A 23,040-nucleotide genomic window follows, 5' to 3' on the forward strand; every position below is an offset into this window, starting at 1 on the left:
ACAGCTCACCCGGCCGGTCCGTGGGGAGAGCAGTGTTAAAATGGAGGGTTTTACCCAGGCCTGCTTCCCCAGCGCCGTGCAGGTCTTTGGGACACGGGTCACAGCGATAGGAACCAGAAACGTTGACGCAGCGTCCTCCGGGGACCCGGGGGCTGAATCCGCATTCGTCCGCATCTTCCTGACAATTCGTGCCTGAGTGGAAACATTGAGTGTCAAGGGGCCAAGCTCTGAGAAGCAGGATGGCCTGCTCATCACGTGCCACCTCGCCTTACATTTATGGGTAGGGGTGTTACTGGCTTCCACAAGTTTGGAAACTCCCTGAGAACAAGGACGCCCCATTCTGTCCTTGAGTCTCCGGCCCGAGCCCAGAGCCACATGGGGAGCGTTAGCTCGCTCAGTGCCCACTGACTGAATTGTCATCTTTGCCTCGCCGGCCCCTTTCCTGGGGGATCGGGACTTGCCGCTTCTCTACACACATCAACAGCTCTGGACTCGTCTGGATGGTCACTGGCATCGTGTTCATGCAGCCCCTGCTTGGAAGCCCAGAGCAGAGGGCGCCCACCGCCTCTGAAGACCACCCGCTCCACTCAGGGATGGCTCTCATGGCCAAGAGTCCCTGAAACCTCCACCTGCCCCGTGGCATCTTCCGCCCCTGCTCCTGGTTCTGAGTCTGAGATTCCCCTTCCAACACGTGAAGAGGGTTCTCTTCACCCCCCTGACCTCCCGCCTTAGTGGGAATGGATGTGGTTTAGTTAATGGCCACGCTCCACAGAAGACACATCACCATCTGCCTTGCTGCTGCTACCGCTGGGCCTTCCTGTGGCACCTGTGGCAGACCCCTCCGTCATGCTCTCTCCCTGTCAGAATGATGGCGAGAGCCAGCATCCCTAAAGCGCTGGAAGGTTTGTGAAAGCATTCTGCCTGCGTGGTCTCATTTGACCCTCACCACCAAGCTATGGGTAGCCGGGTCATTATCCCCATCTTACAGGTGGAGAGACCAAGGCAGGGAGAACCTGCCCAAGGCCACAGCTCATAAACGTCTCCTCCGGGATTCAAACCTGCCTTCCCGACTCCCAGCCCCGCACTCTCCACTGCACCATTGAGTCGCCAGGTGAGTGGGCGCTCCCAGAGAGCAGGGGCCACCCTACTTCCCTCTCTGTATCCTCAGTGGCGGCTGGGTGGTGCAGTGGGTAGAGCCCCGGCCCTGAGGTCGGGAGGAACTGAGTTAAAATCTCACCTCAGACTAGCTGTGTGACCCTGAGCAAGTCACTTAACCCCAATTGCCTCAAACATCCGGGGTCTTCTCCAGTCTTCCTGAGGTCTATCTTGCCACTGGCCTCAGAGGACTCTGGAGGAGAGAGTGGGCCAGGTGACCTCGCACCGCCCTCCCTCCAGTAGGTCCAGTTCGGTGTAAGTCATGACGTCTCCTCCCCAGGTCTTGGTCCTCTCTGAGAATGCAGGACAAACAGCTTCCCACACAGTAAGAGCTGGATGGAGGCTTCTTGGTTCACGTGGGCATTTCTTCTGAACATCCCCGCCCCTTCCAGTGATTCTCCCACACAGAAGCTCAGGCCCTCGAGCGTCCTGGCTCCTGCCCAATGAGAGCTCCCCCATGGGCCTGTTCAGTCGTGTCTGACTCTCCTTATCTCGGCAAAGACACTGGGCTGGTTCCATCTCCTTCAGGGTGGCCCCATTTTCCAGATGAGGAACTGAGGCAATGCCCCAAGTCACATGGCTCATTAGTGTCTGAGGCTCCATTTGAACTCAGGTCCTCCTGAATCCAGGGCTGGTGCTCTATCCACTGCACCACCCAGCTGCACCCCATCCCTGCCACCCCAGTTCAGTCCCTGACGTGTTCATGCAGGAATCATGGCAATCAGAGATGTTCCTCCAGGATGTTTAGATTTCCAAAGCTGCCCCTGTGTGTGGTCATTCTTGATGCTCACAATTCTGTAAAGTCCTGGCATCATCTCAATTTGATGGGTGAAGAAACTGAGGCAAGGTGATCCCTCCCTCCCAAGTGTCTGAGGTGGGAGTCAGACTGGTCTTCCTGCTTCCTACTCCAGCCTCTGCCCACTAAGCTACCCTGCCCCTCCAAGAAGACAGGATGATTGAGCACTGACCTGTCCACCCCACTGGGCATTCACAGGAGTAATTCCCAGCCATGTCCCTGCATCGGCCAGGACCACAGGGGTGAGGCTCACACTCATCGATGTCCACGTCACACCGGGTACCTTCAAACCCAGGCGGGCAAGAACACCAGTGTGGCCTGTCTCCTAGGGAGATGTCACCCCAGGGCACACAGGACCCTCCATTCAGGCAATCACAGGGCTTCACAAACACCTGAGGAAGAAGGCAAAGGAAAGCGTCTTCATTGAAAACAACCACATCTTGGGAAGCTAGGTGGCGCAGTGGATAGAGCACCAGCCCTGGATTCAGGAGGACCTGAGTTCAAATCCGACTGCTGACACTTGAACCTTACTAGCTGTGTGACCTTGGGCAAGTCACTTAACCCTCATTGCCCCACCAGAAGAAAAAGAAGAACAGAAAAGAAACAGTCACGTCTCCTTAGGTCCAGAAAAAGTCTTGGGGACATGTATTAGCTGGGAGTGTGGGGACACCTCTGACCCATGAGCTAGTCACTCACAGGGTTTATCTTTTTAAATGTCCCCCTCAAAAAGAGAGCCCATGTTAAGTGGAGTGAGTGGAGTCCGGGGCACCGGGCCTGCCTAGAGTCACAGACGAGGCTGCTTGCAAGGTCCCCTGGGCACGCTGAGCCTCAGCATTCTCACCTGATCGCTGGAGGACCTTAAGCCGTTTGGCAGCTGGGACGAGATCGCCTTTGGGAGGTGTCTTACAGACTCAGAGGACTCTAGAAAACCCTCCATCACCCTCACTGAGGAGAGACAAGAGCCATCTCTGGGGCACTACCTCCATGGTCACTCTGGCCTCGGCCTTGCAGTCATCCACGGCGCTGATGGTAAACGTCTGTGCGCTCCAGGACAGCACTTTCCATCGCAGGACGCCCCCAGGAGAGACACTCGCTCCCTCCGGGCCCGAGGTCAGGCTGAAGAAGACGGCAGAGCCTTCTGGGTCCAAGGCCACCAATGGGTACACAAAGATTTCCCCATAAGACGTCTGCAGCCTTTCCTGTGGTTCCTGGAACTCTGGGGGTCGGTTGTCTGGGACGGAGCAGACACAGACTTACTTCTGTAGAAGCCAGGTGAAGGCCAAGCCTGACGGATCTCGCCCAAAAGAGTCTCCGGATTCTGCCGTGTGGCGCCCACTGGATTCTCCTGTGAGTCGTTGGAGTCAACACCCCCTTCCCACCCCACCAGATTTTTTCCCAGGTCTCCAGACCCCTCAGGAGGGGGGAAGGAGTGAAATATCCAGCTCTTTGTACCCTCCCCCAGGATTTCCTGGGGTCCACCAGGAGCAGGGAAGGGGGAAGCCTGGACATTGTTTCCCCTCCCACTTCCTGTCCCCCTGTCCTGCTTTCCCTGCCCTCTGACCTCCTGAGCCAGAAGAGAAAGGGCAGCTTTGCTGGCATCCGACTGCTCCAGCATGGAGGCCAGGGAGCCTCGGAGAGATAGCGCGGCATTGACTTAGCAAATGTGGAAGCGGGAAGTTTGTTGTCAGCATGTCAGCGGCCGGCAGGCCAGATGAAGACAGACATCTGCTATTCTCAGCATAAGCCCTGGATGCCTTTGGGACTGCACATTGCACACGGGCCGCCCTCTGGCCTCCTGGGGAATGGTTCCGGCTGAAGCAGGCACCGAATGCCGGACCTTCCTTACCTTCAGAGACTGACCAAGTCCTTTGGGAAAGGCCACTTCTGCAGAGCAGGCAAGGGCTCGTCGGGCTGGGCTCCCCGTCTCCATAGCAGACGCCATCCAGGTAGCAATGCTTTTCCTAAACAGAAATGAAAAACCCTCAGCACAGAGGCGGTTGTCCATCACCGATGGCCGTGGGCTATTAGGGCTAGGAAGCCATGCGCGCCTTAGGCAGGTAACATGCCTGTCAACCTCCCAGTGCCATTTCCAAGGGGAAAAAATCCAATTATCATCTGGGTTTGGAAATATCTTCCACTAATGATCCGCCCTAATGATCACTTTGTCCTAGAAAACCAGGTATTTCCAATCAATAGGAATTTCTGCAGAGCTGGGCAATAAGAGGGGACCTTTCTTAAACAGGTGGAGATATTTAAAGAAATAAAGAGGCAAATGTGCAAATACCAGAAGAAAATCATCATGGGTTTGTTCTTCCCCTTAAAAACCCTGCATGCCGCCTCCCTCCCTCTTCCATGTATCCCAGGGAGCCGAGAGACACTGGCTCTCATCTGTAGCGTGTCCGTGGTCAGTCATGGCTGGTGATGTGGGGGAGGAGTGGTGTGGGGAACTGCAACTCGTGGGGAGCCAGTGGGGTCAGAGCTGTCCTTGGGGTCACAGTGCTTAGAGCTAGATGGAACCTGAGGGGTCAGCCAGGTCACCCCCAGTGCCCTTGACAGAGTGAAGCGATGAAGTAAAGACCCCCGTGAAGGAGATGCTGGGGACATGATGACCATCCGCAAACACAGGAAAGGGGGATGTGATTCATTCTGCTTGACCCCAAAAGGAAGAACCAAGGGCAGTGAGGAGAAGCAGCAGGGGCAGAAGTCAGTAGAGGGTCCCTGGAAGCCAGTGCCCACCCAGTCTGAGGAAGGACCCATCCCTTCTCTCGGCCTCTCCCAAGCCGGAAGCAGAGGAACCAGGGGGTCAATGAAGAAGCCGGAGACTGGGCCCCATTGCTCAGGGAGGGGCCGGGGAGCGAATGATCCAGCCTGCTCCTGACACCCTTGGGAGCAGGGGGGTCCCTCCCAGGCATGGCAGGAGGAAACAGCCAGGAAAATGTGCCGGTGGAGCCAGGCTCTCCCTGCCTCAGGTGCGGGGCTTCAGACACAGGCTCTGTCCTGCCTGCGGTTCCTCCTTTCTCATCTGTCCGTGGGGAGAATGCACCCACCAGTGGGAGGCCCAGCCCCCAGAGCCCCCGGTCAGACTGCAGGAGCTGCCCGGGAGCAGGAGGCTTGGTGAGGCATCTTTCTGCAGCCAGACACACCCCACATAAGAATCTCGGTGTGGGAGCCTGCTGTTCACTTCCTCTCTGGGCACCTTCCTTAGGCTCATGCTGGAGCATACTAATGGCATGGATGGTACGTAAGAGCATAACAGCCAGTGAGGCGACACCCTGGGTTCAGAGGACCTGGGTTCAAATCCTCTCTGCTCCTTACAGCCTCTGTGTCCTTGGATTACTCCCTTTGTCTTGTCTTCAGTTTACTCAGCTACAGAAGGAGGACAATAGCAGCTCGGTGGTCAGTGGGCAGAGGGTTGGGCCTGGAGTCAAGGAGACCTGACAGTGAGTCAGTCAAGAAGCATTTCTGAAGTGCTTCCTACCTGTCAGGCACTGTGCTAAGTCCTAAGACCCAAGTTCATACCTGGTTTTAAACACTCACTAGCAGTGGGACCCTGTGCGAGTCACTTAGCTCTTCTTGCCTCAGTTTCCTGAATGTAAAACAAGGGTAAAAACAGCACCTGCCTCCCAGACTTGTGAGGATGGAATATTTGCAAAGATCTGAGCATAGTGCCCAGCACATAGTAGGCAGTATATCAAGGCCAGCCATTAGCACAATGCCAGCACATAGTAGGCAGTATATCAAATCCAGCCATGAGCACAGTGCCAGCACATAGTAGGTAGTATATCAAAGCCAGCCATTAGCACAGTGCCAGCACATAGTAGGCAGTATATCAAAGCCAGCCATTAGCACAGTGCCAGCACATAGTAGGCAGTATATCAAGGCCAGCTATTATAATCAGATAGTCCCAGTTACAGCACTAGCTGTCTGAGCCCACATATGACTCCAGTGGGCCGTCCCCCAAGTCCTGAGAGTAGCATGGTGCATGCTCAGCTGGACCAAGGTACAAGAAGGGTCTGTGACACAAGACTCCCTGGGCCCTGGCATTTTGCTAGTGAAGCTAAGTTTACATCTGCCCACTCAATCATCTGAGCTGTCTGTGCTTAGCAGCGAGGATGCCTCTGGGCAAAGCCATTGATCCTCTCTCGCCAGTCCATCATGAAAGCTGGGGGTCTGGGGGTGAGAAAAGAGCCAGACTGGGGTGCTAGGCTCCCATCAGAGTAGCTTAGCCTCCAGAGAGGTAGAAGGAGGGGCTGCAGACAGGACACAGTGGCCGTGTTCACGCATCTGAAGGACTGTCCATCAGAAGAGGGAGGACATTTGTCCTGCCTGCTGCTGGGGCAGAGTTGGGATTCTGAGCAGAAGCCACAGAGAAGGAGACTGCACTGAAGTTCAGGAAAAGCTCCGGAGTGAGGGGACTGTGATAAAATAATGGAATCTGGCAGAGCCCAGGGGCCCCACCTGATAGACTTAGTATTGTTTGAACTGGGTGAGAATGAGAAACCAACTAAGTGCCTACTTGGGGATGATTAGATTAGGCCACACCTGGCCTGCCCTGAGTGACAAGTACTGCTGACATCAGCAGGGGGGGACCACTCTCAGCCATGCAACTTGAAGGACCTCCCTTTGGGGGAGAGAGAGTAAAAGTAGAAAAGGGAATGCTCGCTCAGAGGAGCTCTCTCTTTCCTGTTGGTGAGCTTCTGAGAGCAGACTGGCGAGGGGCTGCACAGCTGACCCCCATAGAAACTACGGACCCCAGGTGATGAGTTAATAGAAACGAAGCCAGCTCTTCGAATTAGCTGAGCTGGAAGCAAGTTTGGGAATTGAGTCAGTCTTTGCTAGAGCCAGGGAGCTTATCCATTTTTCTCTTCCCCTATTCCCTTGTCCCTGGCTTTATTAACTTCACCTTTGTTGTATGTTTTATCCCTATGAATAAAACCTGGTTTGATGGTAGAAAAGAGACTGTTAATCTCCTTTCTTATTAGCCTGGGAGAAATAGCTAAAAAAGGCAGTTTGGAAGAGAGAAAACTTTGGACCTAGGGGTCCCTCATTATTTTCTGAACTCCGATATTATGTCGAGTCACCCAATTAACTCTCCACATATTAAATTTGGCCCTTACAGGACCCTCTCTAGCAGGGCTGGCTGCCTAGAGCACTGAGTAGGCAGGTGACCTGGGCAGGGTCACTCAGTATGTGTCGGAGAGCAGACCTGAGCCGGGCCTTCTTCTTCTGAGGCCAGTGTGCAGACATTGCTCCACAGCTGCCCCAGAATCAAGGAGCCCAGCTCCTTTCTATGCAGGGGGTTTCCTTTAATAGAGGTCTCTAGGGGGAGGCTGTGTGAGGATTCCTGCTCAGGTTTACATGCTTACGGGATTAAAGGAGTTGGCCTCCTAGGCCCCCCTGGCCAAACCCAAACCATAAAGGGGATACCTTTAATGTGCAGTGTCCCTCGGAATGGGGCTCACACGTCTGACAGGAACCATCATAGATCATCAGAATCTGGGGGTTACTGAAGCGAGAGCCATCATTAGAAACCTATAAAAAGGAATGACAGTATATGAAAAAGTGCTCCAAATTAAAACAACCCTGAGGTACCACCTCTCGACCATCAGAATGGCTAATGTGACAGAAAAAGGAAACAACAAATGTTGGAGGGGATGTGGGAAAACTTGGACACCAATGCACTGTTCGTAGAGTTGTGAACTGATCCAGCCATTCTGGAGAGCCCTTTGGCAAAGGGCTAGAAAACCATGTGTATGCTTTGACCCAGCGATACATTACTAAGTTTGTATCTGAAAGAAATTAAAAAGGGGCGGTGGAAGGACCTATTTGTGAGCAGTATTTATAGCAACTCTGTGATGGCAAAGAATTGGAAATTGAGGGGATGCCCATAAACTGGGGAATAGCTGAACAAGATATAGTCTATGATTGTAATGGAATACTGTTGTGCAATGAGAATTGACAAGAGGATGCTCTCAGAAAAAAAAAAAAACTGGACTTACATAAACTGATGCAAAGCAAAATGAGCAGAACCAGGAAAACATTGTACACAGTAACAACAACATTGTACTATGATCAACTGTGAATGACTTAGCTATTCCTAGCAATATGACCGAAGACAATACCAAAAGATGAATGATGAAGTGTATTATCTGCCTCCAGAGAAAGAACTGATGGAATCCAAATGTAGATCAAGGCATACTATTTCCACTTTCTATATTTGTGTGTGTGTGTTTTTTCTTTGAGTCTGTGCCTTTCACAACATCACTAATAAGGAAATGTGTGTTGTATGACTGCTCTTGAGGGAGGGAGGACGAAAATTTGGAAAATTCTTTTAAATGAATGCTAAAAATTGTCTTTACATGTAATTGGGGAAAAATAAAATATTATTTTTTTAAAAGATGAAATGATATGTCAAATGGCTTGTTCTCAATGGATTCTGTTTCACCACCAGGTCTCGGATATTTTCTTAGAGAAACGTTCTTGGTTATGGTTGTCTTTTTACCTTGATTTGCCACTTTGCAGTTAGCCCATCCCCCCTCAGATGCATTGTGGGTAACGTCTGGACATGGGCAGGCAGCAGGCAAGTGACCATTGTGCTGTTTTGAAAGATGACCTCTGTGTATACGGGGGCTACCAGGATGCCTTGGCTACTATTATACTAGAGAAATAGAAAGAATATTTCTCCTTTTCAAAAACAGAAAAAATTCAACAAGAATCAATTTTCACTTCATGAAATCCTTAAATTGAAAACATTTTAGCTTGTTAATGGCACATTGTGCCCAGAAATGTATTGGTTTTTCATTTTAAAACTTTATTCACAATCTATACCAAGAAATAAAAATAAAACATTTTGCAACACCAGGGAATTTATATACTCTATAATTTGTATCTTTTATAAACTTCATAAGACTACTGAGATGATTATTTCCTTCTTTAATTGGAGGAAAGGACCACCTTAATTTGACAAGATGTGTTATAATTTGCTGTCACTGTCTGATAAAGCTCTCAGTGGGAAACACAAAATGTCGGCTCTTTACATCTGCTTATGAAGGCACGGGGCAGACAGTGACCTTGGAAGGACTGAGTTGGAGGGACAGCTTTGTTGACAGGCAGGGATGAACCCATCATAGACCGCTGAGCAACAGCTGGTCACGTAAGCCCCCCACTAGCACAGGGACAGGGTTAGGAAAACCCATGGACAGACATGTCGAGGTAAAGATGCCCAGGAGTCCCCATACTCTAGGGCACCACCTCGGGCAGGGAAGCCTCCTCCCACTTGCCTCTCTGGGAGCCTGAGGCTGGCTCCTTTCTAAATCCCATCAGAGCCGGGCTAGTTTCTGCCTGATTAACTACACTGTCTGGAACCAGCTCCTACAGGGCACCTGAGGATGCTTGATTCCCCGCCTCCACCTCCCCAGGAATTTGGCCAGGGTGGGTCCTTCCTGGACCCTGTAATACAGCTCTGCTGCCTACTCTGATGTGCTAACACAGAGTCGTCTACAGTGACAACAGAACAGCCTAATTATTGGAGCTGTTTGAAGCCAAAACAGGACAAGGAACACGGCAAGTGGGGGACTCCTTGAGGTCTGGGGGGCCTTTCACCACATTGTGTTGGAAGACCTTTTGCCTTTTCCGTGCGGATGTGATTGGGGCCCAGTCTGACATGTATGGCTTCTCTTCATCCCACTTCAGCTGTGTTTAGAAGAAGCAGGTGAGATGCAGGGAGACAAAAGGCAGGCAGTGACGGTGATCTCGGGCCAGAGCATCAGTATGTGGCATGCCTTCCCAGACAGCACAAATCTATTGGGCCCAGGCTTGGTGAGCCACTAAATGATGTGTGATGTCACTCTGAGAATCTTGCCAAGACCAAGACAGCCGTACTCTCCCCTGACTCAAATTAACATGGTGAGCACGGCTGTCTTTTTCCATTACTGAGTTTTATTGTTTCACACACTGTCTTCTTATGAGGGTGTCAAAAGTTCATAAATTCATGGCTTGTTTACACAGGCTGTTAGGGCAAATTCTCTGAATAATTGTAGTTCTTGGGAACCACTGTCCTTGGGTACAAAGACAAGCAACCTTCCTTGCTGTACGATGTTATTACAGGAGAGACTGGGGGTCGGCTTCATTCAGCTGGATTGATTGCAGACACAGAATGTCAGCTAGAAGACAGCTCAGAAGCCATCTAGTCTAAGCTCGAATTGCTTCTAAAAGACCCACTAGACCACAGCCAACAGATGGCAGCCAGCCTTTGCTTGGAGATGTCTGAGAGGCAATCCCTCCCATTTTTGGGCAGCTCTTGTTTTTTTAGGAAGTTTTTCCCCCCTGACACTAAGCCAATTATTACCACTTTGGGACTTCTACCAATTGCTGCTGGTTTAATTTTCTGGGGCCTTGGATATGTCTTGGATACCTGGATAATTCAATGATTATGCATTCAATGGATAAGTGAGAGTAATGTTAAACCATGAATTAATATGTTAAAGGTCAAATCACCCATGAAAACAATGACCTCCCAGGTTTCAAGTTGGTTTATTGCTTGTTTTATAAATGGAATGTGATGTGAGCAAAGAACCAGGTGGGCCAAGTGGAAGACTGTAAAATACCAGAAGTTACTGGACACATCTCAGTGTGTGCACACACTGAACCCAGGCCCACCTCTTCCAGCCACCTGCCTTTATTGAGGGTGTGCCGAGGTATGAGGATACTGAGACAAAAATAAACTAGTCCCTGCCTTCAGGGAACTGACATCATACTGGGGAAGATGTAGGATATCTAAGGTGAAGGAGGACCCAAGAGGTTGGGGAATAAAGGGCAAGTCATGAGGAGGAGAAGCCCCTCGCCAATACTGAATGAAATCAACCTACCTGCTGTTGGGTTATTTCACATTTCATTGTTGGTGACTCTCTGAATCCGTGACCCAAAACTCTCACCGTTGTGCAGCCATTGGGGTGGATGTCACATAAGCCAGCATTCTCAAGCTCTGTAATTTCTGGAGCCTGGTCTGGGAGCAGGGGAAAGTATATCATGCATGGATAGAAAGGTTAAAAATATGTACTTTGTAGGAAAAAAATGATTTAAATGGCCCAGTTGAAATGATATGTAGCCTCTATGTGGAGATGTGTGCTCATCATACTCATTGGAGATTCCTGAAATCCGGTAAATAGTGAGAATTGGGCGGCATGAAACAAAAGCGTTCCTAGGGGATGAGGTGCAGCCACTTAGCACTGCTGGGGCCCCAACTCTCCCCGGCAATGCCAAAGGCATTTTTCTTCCACCTTCATCCCATGGTGGCTGCTAAGAAACTCCCTCTTCTGTTACTTTTCTCCCTGTCCTTTCTATGCAGAGAGCACTGGTGACCCAGAGCCAAGAAGCTCAATGAGAACAAGGGTCCCCTTTGAGGTTGTGGGGAGAGGCTGGGACTGAGCTTTCCTGCTCCTATGATCCATCAATCAAGTATTGATTAAATGCCAGGCACTGTGCCAAGTGCTGGGGACACACGTACCAAGAATGAGATGGCCCCTCCTGATGGGGGGGGGCGGGGGCTTATAGTCTAATGTTGGAGACAACAGGGACACAGTGAAAAATGTACAACATAAATATAAAGGGAATAACTGACAATGTATATGTACACAGTGATTAAGCACAGGTGTTGTAGTGGGTAAGCGCACTAGACGTGATGTTGGGAAGAGCTGAGTTCAAATCCTGATCAGACACTTAGTAGCTGTGAGACTGTGGGCAAGTTATTTAACCTCTGTTTGCCTCAGTTTCCTCCTCTGTAAAACGGGGGTGAGAATAACAGTACCTGCCTCTCAGGGTTGTTGTGAGGATCTAATGTGATAATATTTGTAAAGTTCTTTGCAAGCCGAAAACACTATCCAAATGCTAGCAAATATTAATAAGGTAGTTTGGGAGAAAGGCATCAGCAACTGGGGGGGGGGTCACAAAATGCCTTGTGCAGAAAATGGTCCCTTAGCTTAATCTTAAAGAAAGTGAGCAATTCATGGAGGCCAAGGGGAAAGAGGAGTGCATCCCAGGCATGCCGGAAGGCCAGTGGAAAGGCCTGGAGAGTCATGGGTGAGGAACAGAGAGAAGGCTAGTCTTGCACGATCACATTTTGCCAATTGTTCAAATTTTAGCAAGACCATTTACACCTGTGTAAATGCTACAAATAAGGACTTGATTTATTATTTTCTTGATTTTCTAGACTTAAGAAACTTATAGAAAATATTAATGATATAAACTAAATTGAAAAGTGTGTTGTGTGTAATTTTTTTCTTTTTTTTTAGAGAACTAGACGCTAAAGGTTTACCAGCCCACCCCTGTGAAGTTGAATAAGGGATCACATTTTCAGATCCACCCCTAAGGAAAATTACTTTGGCAGCAATGGCTAGGATGGACTTATGGGTGACTGGGCTTAAGAGGCAAGTGAATGGTCTTGGGACAGAGCTTCTCTCTATACGATGCTGGTGTTTCTTGAATGAATGAATGAATGAATGAATGAATGAATGAATGAATGAATGAATGAATGAATGAATGAATGAATAAGAAATTGAAAGAACAAAGTCAGAAACTCTGTATCTACTTCTTTCCATCTATAAAATGAGGATGAGAGATCCTACTTCACAGTGTTGTGAGTATCCAATAAGAGAACATGAAAAGCCCTTTGTAATGCTTAAAGCCTTGTGTCAATGCTGTCATGGGTTACTCACACCTGAGTATGCTTTGTTTCCCACAACAGAGGAAGATTCTCGAGGGCAGAGGGACAGCGCTCATTTCTGTCCTGGTGCCCTTTGCATCCAACATAACATCCAGCACAAAGAAGATGCTTTAGAGATGCCTGCAGATTGATGGCGGCCTGTTTTCTTTGGCGATGCATTTGTCCATGAAAAGGAGGGTAAATCCTATGATTCCTAGCTCACTAGGTAACTTATTAGATAATGTGAGGGAGTGGGCTGCAAAGGATGCTCTCTCTCTCTCTCTTTCTGTGTATGTGTTTGTGTGTATCTCTCTCTCTCTCTCTCTCTCTCACACACACACACACACACACACACACACATATCAGGACCAGGACACCAAAGGACAAAAGCATCACACTGAGGTTTTCCAGCTCTTTTACTTACCAGACGAGACTCTGCAATCATAGGAAGTAAAGCCTTGTAGACACTCACAGCCCCAGTCCGTACACTCTCCGTGTCCACTACAGAAATTGGGACATTTCAGCACTAGGAGAATCTCTTCAATGTGCGGACCATAATCTTTGCTGTACTTTCCTTCTTCCAAAATTCTCTTTTCACATTCATTTTCTAAGAGGGCCAAACCTGCTTCTGCCCAGCTCAGGTCATCTTTCAACAGCACATCCTTCACACAAATCTCAACCACACTGTCTATTCTCTCACCGAGAAACTCGGCACAGGACCTTGCAATGCTTGAGTTAGCCAGGGTATGGTGGCAGACTTCCAACACATGGGCTTCCTTCAGCCCAGAAGGTGTGGGCCATGACAGTACAAACTCTTGGTGTACGTAGGCAACATGGTCCTCAGGAAAAAAATAGCTTAATCCTTCCAGGTCAGCAGGGCTGAGATTTAGGAAAGAAAAGGTGGGAGGATATTCATGCAAATGTTGTCTTTTCTGCCTGTTTTGGACAGGTTGTCTTTCTTGGGGATGGTGGTCCCAATTCTGCACACGTCTCGTGATTTCCAAAGGCACTTTGTTGCTGTTGTGACGAATGGGTGCTTCTGAATCTACTTTTGTTAGATTAACATCTTTTTCTTGACTTGAAGAAAAGGAACCTGGATTTTTTTCTTCTCTCACTGAATGCTTCTTTAAGCTTCTGTTCAGGTCCTCAGCATTGCTATGCTCTATAGTGATGTCTAGTTCTGGTATCAAAGAAGTACGTCTGCCATGTTCACTGTCATGGCAGCCTGAGATGATTTCTGATTGGGAGTTACTCTCCAGAGTATTGACAGATTGGGATCCAGCATTGTCTTCTGCACAGCTGCAGTAGGAGATTTTTCCAGGAGATTTGAAAGAAACTGGAAATTTATCAAACATGCTCTGTCCTGGTGATATCCTTCCAAAGGATAAAAAGACAAGACAACAGAATAAAATGGAAACACTTTGCTCACTGATGTGATCACACTGCAAAAGAGCCAGGGTGTGGAAATGAGCTACACAGAGCATGTTAGGGCTTTTAAAGATGTGAATGAGGGGCAGCTAGGTGGCTGAGTGGATAAAGCAATGGCCCTGGATTCAGGAGGACCTGAGTTCAAATCCGGCCTTAGACACTTGACACCTACTAGCTGTGTGACCCTGGGCAAGTCACTTAACCCCCATTGCCCCACAAAAAACAAACAAACAAACAAAAAGATGTGAATGAAGCATTGAGTATGTACCGAGTAGGTACAAAACTTTGTTCTGGTAACTGACAGGCATCCAAGGAAAACAAAGGACCTTCTTACCTCCACTCATTACTAAAAACCAGGTACGGGTTGGAATGGTCCTTGATCGCAGTGCCACGTTTGTCGTGGAAGTCGTTCTCTGGGTCTTCATCAAAGGTGCCGCAAAGTCCCCGGGTGTTTTTGTAATCTGAGCCAGGAGACTGGATGGTCAAACTCATGCCCCATTCACTAAGATCAGCTCGGATGAAAGCTCCGGAAGAAAAAATGATCTGGACCCAAGAACAGGGACAAGTGAGGAGCAGCGTGAGAGGCAGGTGGGGGCAGTGTTCTGACACCCAAGACTACCCACTGGAGCTCACTCATTGCTTGAAAGGTCCAGGTGAGGGAATAAGTGCTAACTCCGAATCATTGGTTTACTTTTTTTTTTTTAAGTGAGGCAATTGGGGTTAAGTGACTTGCCCAGGGTCACACAGCTAGTTTGTGTTAAGTGTCTGAGGCTGTATGTGAACTCAGGTCCTCCTGACTCCAGGGCTGGTGCTCTATCCACTGCACCACCTAGCTGCCCCCTGCACATTTTTAACAGTAATAATCTCCTGACGATATATCTGGGGCTCAAGGGACACAATGACTCAAAATTGCTGTGACCCACAGGGCAAAACAGAGACGATGGATGGTAAGTGTGGAAGTTGGTTGTTGCATATCACTAATGACTTTTGCACAAGAAGGGGTGGAAAAGACTTCTGCATGCACAGGCGTGACCAGAAAAGGAGTTAGGCTGGTTCTGCTGAAAGAGCAAAGGGGAGAGATGGGCAGCCCAACCAGCAAGCAATTATTAAGCACCTACTGCATGTCAGGCACTGGGCTGATCCAGGAGATGAAAAGCAAACACGAGTCAAGATATTTACATTTTATAGAACGACATAGCACAGTGATATAGAAGTACATACAAAATAAATGTGGGGGCAGGGAGATCCCCATAGTCAGATGGGTCAGAAAGGGCCTCATGCACATGGAAGTGTGGCTTCTACAGAACAGTTTTTAAAATCCAGAGAAAGGCTTCCAGTCCACTGAGGGGCAAATGGTCTTGTGGGATTGGTGGAAAAACATGGAAAAGAATCACATGGATGAAGGTGATCCCTGTAGATCGAAAGCTCTTTGCAGGCAGGGACTATTTCATTTTTTTTTTTTTGCTATAATTTCTGGCGCCCCTTACATTGTAGGGAGTAATTGGTACATATTGTGCTGAATTTCTACATAATTTCTTTATAGTCCCATGAAAGCATCAGATAACTTGCCAGTTTCACACCAAAACTAAAATGTTTGTGAATACTAATTGGGGAATATTTACCAAATTAACCTTCTGGTTACCCTTGTAATCTCCAGCTGTGACAAAGTAGTTATGAGATTCCAATTTCAACATTTTTCTATCCTCACTAGGAACAAGCACTTTATTTTACCCCAAATAAGGCAGTTGTTGATTTTCCTGATTCAAGTTTTACCCTCAAACAAATACCTGTAGGAAAGAGAAGAAATGCTTCTGAAGATCAGAGCTGATCGTGCCTCTGGTGCTGGACGATAGGATCTGTGCTATCTTAGAGTGGGAAACCCTCTGGATGTGAAATGACCACTTTTACAGGAAAATGAACATGAGGAAGGAGGTGCTTGCAGCAAATTCCGCCCCTTACCTACCGTGACTTTTCTTCCTAAATAAGACTCCCTGATCTTGAGATGGCTGCTGGGATCTCTGCTCTTCACAAATAAATAGGGCTGTGACTTGTGGAGCTGGTCACTGCACATGTCCAGCGCAACCACGTCACCTCCTTCTTTGGCCACAAAGCCGCAGTTACAGGACCCTGGATAGTGGACATTCCCACAGTCCCACTGGCGAACGTGGACTTCAAAGTCCCGTGACAGGCTCTTGTAGAGCACAAAGGTTCCGGTCCTGAAGTGCTCGTAATGCCTGTCAGCAGAGAAGAGAAAGGTTTAGGCTGGAGAGAATTCTACCTCAAAGCATTCCTGCTGTGGAGGTTACTCAGGTACAAGAAAATCTTAGTCATCCTTCCTCTTCCTGGGTCTCGGCTTTCCCATCTATAAAATCAGGAAGTTGGCATGGTCTCTGCCTCCCGCTAAGACTCCTTCTGTTGTACAATAATGTGCCCGGTAAAATAGAAGCCCCTTGAGGACACGGCCTGCCTTTTGCCTTTCTTTCTATCCCCAGAGCTTAGCATAGGGCCGGTACACAGTTGGTGCTTAATAAATGCTTGTTCTAGACAGACTAGGTGGGTCTGCTCTTTTGTTCTCTGTGAACATTAGCCAGTCCCACCTTTGGATAAGATTCCAATAGCCTGAAGATGCCCAGGAGACAGGCGTCCTCTGGTACAAAGAACAATCAGATTCCTCTTGTTCCTTGTGGCCCCAGTAGCAGGAAGCCAACGACACAGTGAGGATTGTCTCCTAGGACATGAAATGTCAAGTGGGGATCCTCATTTTGAGGAAACAGAGCTCATCCCTCCTTCATGGCAATGCAAATCAAGATTTAGGGGGAAATATCCAAGTTTGTCCACCACTCAAAGGATACAAATGCGATAAGAAATCGGGGTGACCTTAAATATGCCCCCACTGACCCTTGAGGTTTTTTATGGTATATGGAGGGAGGGGCTCCACACATGAAATAACCAAACGATTCTGCTGACCCACTAAATTTCACAAGTCTCTATTCCACTCCCCCAACCCTGCAAATTAGAAAGTTACCTCCCATCCAATGTAATGATATGAGGGTCAGTAAAGGAATAGCAATTGGCTGTGGGCAGGTCCTTTACTTTGATCTGGAAAGCAAAGACATTTTCAGTAAATTACATCATTGTTTGTTGTCTTATGAGAGACTAAATCATGCGATAATCTCATCGAAATTGATTTTTCTATTTGAATTATTATTCTTATTGTTCACATCTCTTCTAAAATGCTACAGAAAATGAATCACAAATAGAGTAGGTTTTTTTCAACTAAAAGTCTCAAATTGTATTAAATACACACACGTTTATGCATTGATAATGTACTGTCTCTTCCTATTTTGTAGCCGAATACAGCCTGCTAAAAGTTTTAAAAGAAACTGTTATTCTGAATATTTTTCTTAACCCTTAACAAAATATTTATATTATATTATATATAATATAATGATTGATATAATAATTCTTAATTACATGATAAATTATATGTAATATATACTATTTGATGTTATATGATATAATACATAATAATTATATGATATAACTAACTTTATTGTAACTACCATATATTGCAGATGTGGATTTGGGATCAAATTTAAGTTACCTAACTATAGACTGAAAATAAGAATTTGACAGCTTATTTTAAGATGAGATTTGTAGATATATTAAAACAAGGGCATTTTGCTTTAATCTATGAATACCTGTGATATTCCGATTTCTTGTTTCTTTTCCCTTATTGTTGAGCAGTGGCTATATTTCAGATATCAAAAGTATCATTGTGAGGGGCAGCTAGGTGATGCGGTGGATAAAGCACTGGCCCTGAATTCAGGAGTACCTGAGTTCAAATCCGGCCTCAGACACTTGACACTTACTAGCTGTGTGACCCTGGGCAAGTCACTTAACCCCATAGCCCCGAAAAAAAAAAGTATCATTTTGAGTAACTAGCTATGTAAATACATTTCAATTCATGGGTGGAGATTCAACAGCTGGAGGTGACTGAAAGAAGCTGAGTGTCATCATGTATTGGAGGTGATTCTTCCTGTATGACAATGAGCAGACTCAGAGAGTGGGTATTCATATGTCCTGTGTAAGTGACAGGTGAGGTCTCCACCCCCACCCAAGTGTATTGTGTTTTATGAAAAGAGTGATATTTTAAATCTCTATTTAGAGAGATGTCTTGGCTGTGTGTCCACCTGTACACTTTCAGGAATGTAGCTGCTCCACAGGAAATTCACACTGACAATGGGTTCCACAACAATTTCAGTAACTCTGTCTCCATCCCGTGAAAAGTCTATTATTGCTGTGAAATAAATAACCGCCTGGCTGCATGTTCCATTCTCACAGGATGATGTCTCGGGAAGGTCCACGTGACAATGAGAAAGAGCCAAATTGTAACCTTGTTGTTCGCTACCTGTTTTAATGAGAAAAAAAAATCATTAAAGCTTCTCTTTAAGACGGATGCGCATATGGCAAAGAATTCTACAAGTGATAACTGTTGGCATGCCACACACCAACAGACAGAACTGGAGCCCAAAAGCGTCTCTGTCCTTTACAGAAGGTCACCCTTTCGCTACAAAGCTGCCGGGCAATGGCTCTTTACTAAAGATGAGACAACTTGAGGGTATGAGAAAGGCCTGGACATCCCTTTCCCAGGCAGGAAGAGATCCCACCCCACCATCTTGCTTGGCCTCTCGGGGCTCATTCAAGGAGTCCCCTTGGAATTGATCCATCTAAAGAAATCCAGCCTCTTTCATCTGACTACTTGTGGTTGTTGTCAAGAGACCTTCCTCAACTTTCCCACCAAGTACATCAGGGAAGGAAATGTTTGGACCTCCACTTGTTTTGTTACAGTCTAGTTCGTCTTAGCTCTTTCTGTCTTAGCCACCATCTAATATGTCCAATTCCTCATATACCTGGAGAAATTTACACAGTGGGGAATAAAAATCATGCATCAAAGCCTTTTATGTACTCAATCTATCTAGTGATTCTGGCAACAAAAGAACCTCCCGAGAAGCACTGAGCCTTCTTTGTCTAACGCTGTGAATCACCGTTCTGCTCGGGAGGCAATATCCAAGGAGTCAGGGAGTTTATCCACTGTCAATTCATTGGGCTAAAATCTGCTTTTAATTGTGTGTTGTTGGTGTTTTTTTCTTTATAACAAAGTTTACTGGCTAAGCCGCTGGAGGTAGGGTGTGCGGGAGAACGAGGGGAAGGGAGAAGTGAGGCATTCTCTCACCACCTCCCCCATTGCTATATCTCCATCCTTCAAAGCTTTACAGAGAAGAATCTAAAAAAAGAAAGAGAAGCAATAACAAAGAAGGAACTCTCCCACTGAAAGCCTTTCACGATGACTCCAGCCTAGTCTGGTTTTCCAAATATTTCCTATTACTCCCCTTCATAAACCCAATGTTCTACTGCTTGCTGTTCCCAGCTAGTCTCAGAACATTATCTCCTATCTATGTGTCTCTGTACTGGCCAGAGCCCCTCCCTGGAATAGGCTTCACTTGCTTTCAGCCTGTAAGAATCTCTAGTGTCCTTTCCTGGGTCAGCTCATGGGCCACATCCTATGGACAGCATTTCCTGAGGCCTCTCACCCTCCTCCAATTGTCACATATATCCTTAGTGAGAGAAATGATTATTAATAACTGATGATTTGGGAAGAAGGATCCAAGCTCCCCCTTTTTCTAAAGTCCTCGTCTCAAAGTTCAGTGTCTGAAGGATATAACTGATAATGAAATTGAATTAATTTTCTCCTAAATCTTGTTCAGACTCCTCTTCCCACCCTTACCAGGAACTTATTCTAAGGTGAAACTTCTGGACCCATTGTGTTCTGCTCAGGTTTGGGTGGGGAGATTGCCCAAGACTGGGCAATATAGAAGTAAATGACATAATCAAAATGAATAGTTTCACCTCTCATTGTAATATATATTCTCTCTCTTTACTTGTTAAGCAGAGTTGATTGACACTCTCAGGAATACCCACTCTTCCAAGGGCATATGAACTGTGAACCCACCACCATGAGGGGTCTTTGGCATTTGAGAGTGTCATTAATCCTTTTATTAATAACATGCATTATTAATCAAATGATTCATTACCCAGAAACTATGTCTCACTATATTTTTAAATGTCACAATAGGTTCAGTTTTAGGCCCATGAACCTACAACATTATGGCCTTCTCTTGTATTCTCAAAGTAGAATGTGAGCTCCCAAAAAACAAGGGCTACTCTTCATCTCATATCTACAGGGCCTATTGTCTGGTAGGTGCGTATGAATATATGTTAGATTACACTGGACTGGACTGGACACTTCATATGTGAGAGGTGAGGTATATGCTATTATAATAATAATAATTATTATTATTATTATTCCCAGTTTACAGATAAGTAAACTGAGGCTGGGAAAGATTAAGTGATTTTCCCAGGGTCATGCAGCTAGGAAAACATTTGATTCAGATTTTGAACTTTGGTCTTGCTGACTCCAACTCCACCATTTTATGAATGGCACCATCTCACTGACCATGAGGGTAAGGTATCCTGGCCGTCCCATTGTGTCAGGACTGCCAGCTTCATGAGAATTAGTCCAAAACTGTGGCTAGCTCTTTGTACTCATTTACTGGTGGGGCATTTTTGTTTAAAAAATATATAATCTACTGTCGTTCTTGGGAGTCAACTAGACCAAAACCTAGCTAGAATCTTTTCTTTTTTCCCCAGTGAGTACAATGAAATTGTGATAAAATAATGGAATTTGGCAGATGCCCAGGGGTCCCACCTGATGGATTTAGTATTGTTTGAATTGGGTGAGAATGAGAAACTAAGTACCTACTTGCAGATGATTAGATATGGGCCACACCTGGCCCGCCCTGAGTGATGTATACTGCTGACATGGGGGGGGGGACCACTCTCAGCCATGCAACTTGAAGGACCTCCCTTTTGGGGGAGGGAGAGAAAAGTAGAAAAGGGAACGCTCGCTCAGAGGAGCTCTCTCTTTCCTGTTGGTGAGCTTCTGAGAGCAGACTGGTGAGGGGCTGCACAGCTGACCCCCATAGAAACTATGGACTCCAGGTGGTGAGTTAATAGAAACGAGGCCAGCTCTTCGAATTAGCTGAGCTGGAAGCAAGTTTGGGGATTGAGTCAGTCTTTGCTAGAGCCAGGGAGCTTATCCATTTTTCTCTTCCCTTGTCCCTGGCCTTATTAACTTCACCTTTGTTATATATTTTATTCCCATGAATAAAACCTGATTTGTTTGTGGAAAAGAGGCTGTTAATCTCCTTCCTTATTAGCCTGGTAGAAATAGCTAAAAAAGGCAGTTTGGAAGAGAGGAAACTTTGGACCTAGGGGTCCCTCATTATTTTCCGAACCCCAATATTACAGCGAACTGCCCAATTAACTCTCCCCATATTCAATTTGGCCCCTACAAAATAATGGAGGCTGCCTAAGTCCACCTTTCCTTGGAGGGCCTGTTGTCAGACCTGCAGAGATGACTGAGCAGCAGCAGCTCTCCTCCCACAATGAGATGCCAGGTGTTGCTCATTACCAGCCCTCTTGTACTGAGTCCAGAGGTAGATGTCTAAAACCTTGGCTATGCTTTTTGTTTTTTTTTTTTTGAGAGGCAGTGGGGGTTAAGTGACTTGCCCAGGGTCACACAGCTAGTAAGTGTTAAGTGTCTGAGTCCAGATTTGAACTCGGGTCCTCCTGAATCCAGGGCCAGTGTTTTATCCACTGTGCCATCTAGCTGCCCTGGCCATGTTTTCTTATGGGTAAAATCTTGCTCATTGGAAATTATTTTTTTCCATGAAAAAATACACTTTGAAGTTTGAGACTCAAAGCAGAAAAATATTTTTCCGTGGGCAGAGAGAACTTTGAACAATGTGGGGAGGGCACCTTGACCTTCCATCATGACAAATGGATGCAGTTCCAGAGGGCACAGTGAGCTTCCATGTGTGACCTCAGCTTGTTCACTCCAGTTGGAGGTGTAAAGAGGGGGTAGACCAGGCTTAGGGATAGGGGCACAGACTCCCTGCCTATGTACATGGGGTTAGCTTCTATTCGTCTACAAGAATCGTTACCTAAATGGGTCTTGTGAGAAAAGGCCTCTCACTAGACCCCCGGTGCCCTTTTACCCAGAGTTTCCAATTCATTTGGAGCCAAAAAGTAGTTATTTCTGTGAATGCAGAAGCTGAGCCTGCACTAAAAGGTGGTAGAGCCATTTAAACATTGCCCCTAAAGTGCCTCAGGTGGGGGGCCCACAGAGAGGCCCAACAGTTGGAGCCACTATTCCTTTGGGGCTGCTTGTTTTTGCCCCAACAACCATCTGTCCACCTCTGGCTACTGGAAACAGGTTCCACCCAGAGGGTTGGTGTGACACAGCCTCCAGAGAGATGCTGCCTTACCCTGGTCAATGGTTTTCAATGTCAATGCCACTTTGCACCCTTGGCTGAGCTCAGGACAAAGGATGGGAACTGTGCTCTGTATCCTCAGCCGGTACTCTTGCCCATCTTCAGAGATAGTGCTTACCTCTGGCTGGAGCTGGTGTGGGAAGAAAACAGGAATACCGAAAATATAAAATAGAATGGTACCTGCCCCAGAGTCATTGCTTAATTAATGCCTTGTGATTGATTACTTCCCTTAGAGGAGAATGAGCTTAAGGGGGAATTTTTCTGCTAAATCATTTTAATCCCAATAACATGCACAGATAAGGAATCATAACAAGCATTGGACTAATTGGAAACACTTGATTGTAAACTCCTTGACAGCAGGGACTGTTTTTGCCTTTCTTTGTAGCCTACAAATGCGCAGTGAGTGGCACATAGTAGGTGCTTAATATGAATGTTTGTTGACTTGACTTAACAAGCAGAGTATTTTGTATAATAGAAATGACTAATATTTGTGTGATGTTCTAAGATTAGCAAAACACTTTACATATCATTCAATCTTCCCATAATTCCAAATAGATATTTGGATA

The 23,040-nt window shown here is 46.9% G+C and overlaps 1 protein-coding gene across 1 annotated transcript in view; it reads right to left on the minus strand.

Annotated features, from left to right (window-relative positions):
• VWDE (von Willebrand factor D and EGF domains) overlaps positions 1-23,040 on the minus strand; it is a 57,352-nt gene that overhangs the window by 12,744 nt on the left and 21,568 nt on the right. Inside the window, exons 12-26 of the mRNA XM_043967467.1 lie at positions 22,469-22,604; positions 18,272-18,489; positions 17,104-17,177; positions 16,042-16,312; positions 14,413-14,621; positions 13,075-14,024; positions 10,819-10,955; positions 8,454-8,609; positions 7,379-7,483; positions 3,798-3,912; positions 2,932-3,182; positions 2,137-2,343; positions 771-857; positions 406-727; positions 10-192 (exon numbers count right to left, since the gene is read on the minus strand). Coding sequence (XP_043823402.1) covers positions 10-192; positions 406-727; positions 771-857; positions 2,137-2,343; positions 2,932-3,182; positions 3,798-3,912; positions 7,379-7,483; positions 8,454-8,609; positions 10,819-10,955; positions 13,075-14,024; positions 14,413-14,621; positions 16,042-16,312; positions 17,104-17,177; positions 18,272-18,489; positions 22,469-22,604 — 3,421 coding nt within the window. The remainder of the gene's footprint in view (positions 1-9; positions 193-405; positions 728-770; positions 858-2,136; positions 2,344-2,931; positions 3,183-3,797; positions 3,913-7,378; positions 7,484-8,453; positions 8,610-10,818; positions 10,956-13,074; positions 14,025-14,412; positions 14,622-16,041; positions 16,313-17,103; positions 17,178-18,271; positions 18,490-22,468; positions 22,605-23,040) is intronic.

Source organism: Dromiciops gliroides, chromosome 5, assembly GCF_019393635.1.
Source record: "Dromiciops gliroides isolate mDroGli1 chromosome 5, mDroGli1.pri, whole genome shotgun sequence".
Taxonomy (NCBI): domain Eukaryota; kingdom Metazoa; phylum Chordata; class Mammalia; order Microbiotheria; family Microbiotheriidae; genus Dromiciops; species Dromiciops gliroides.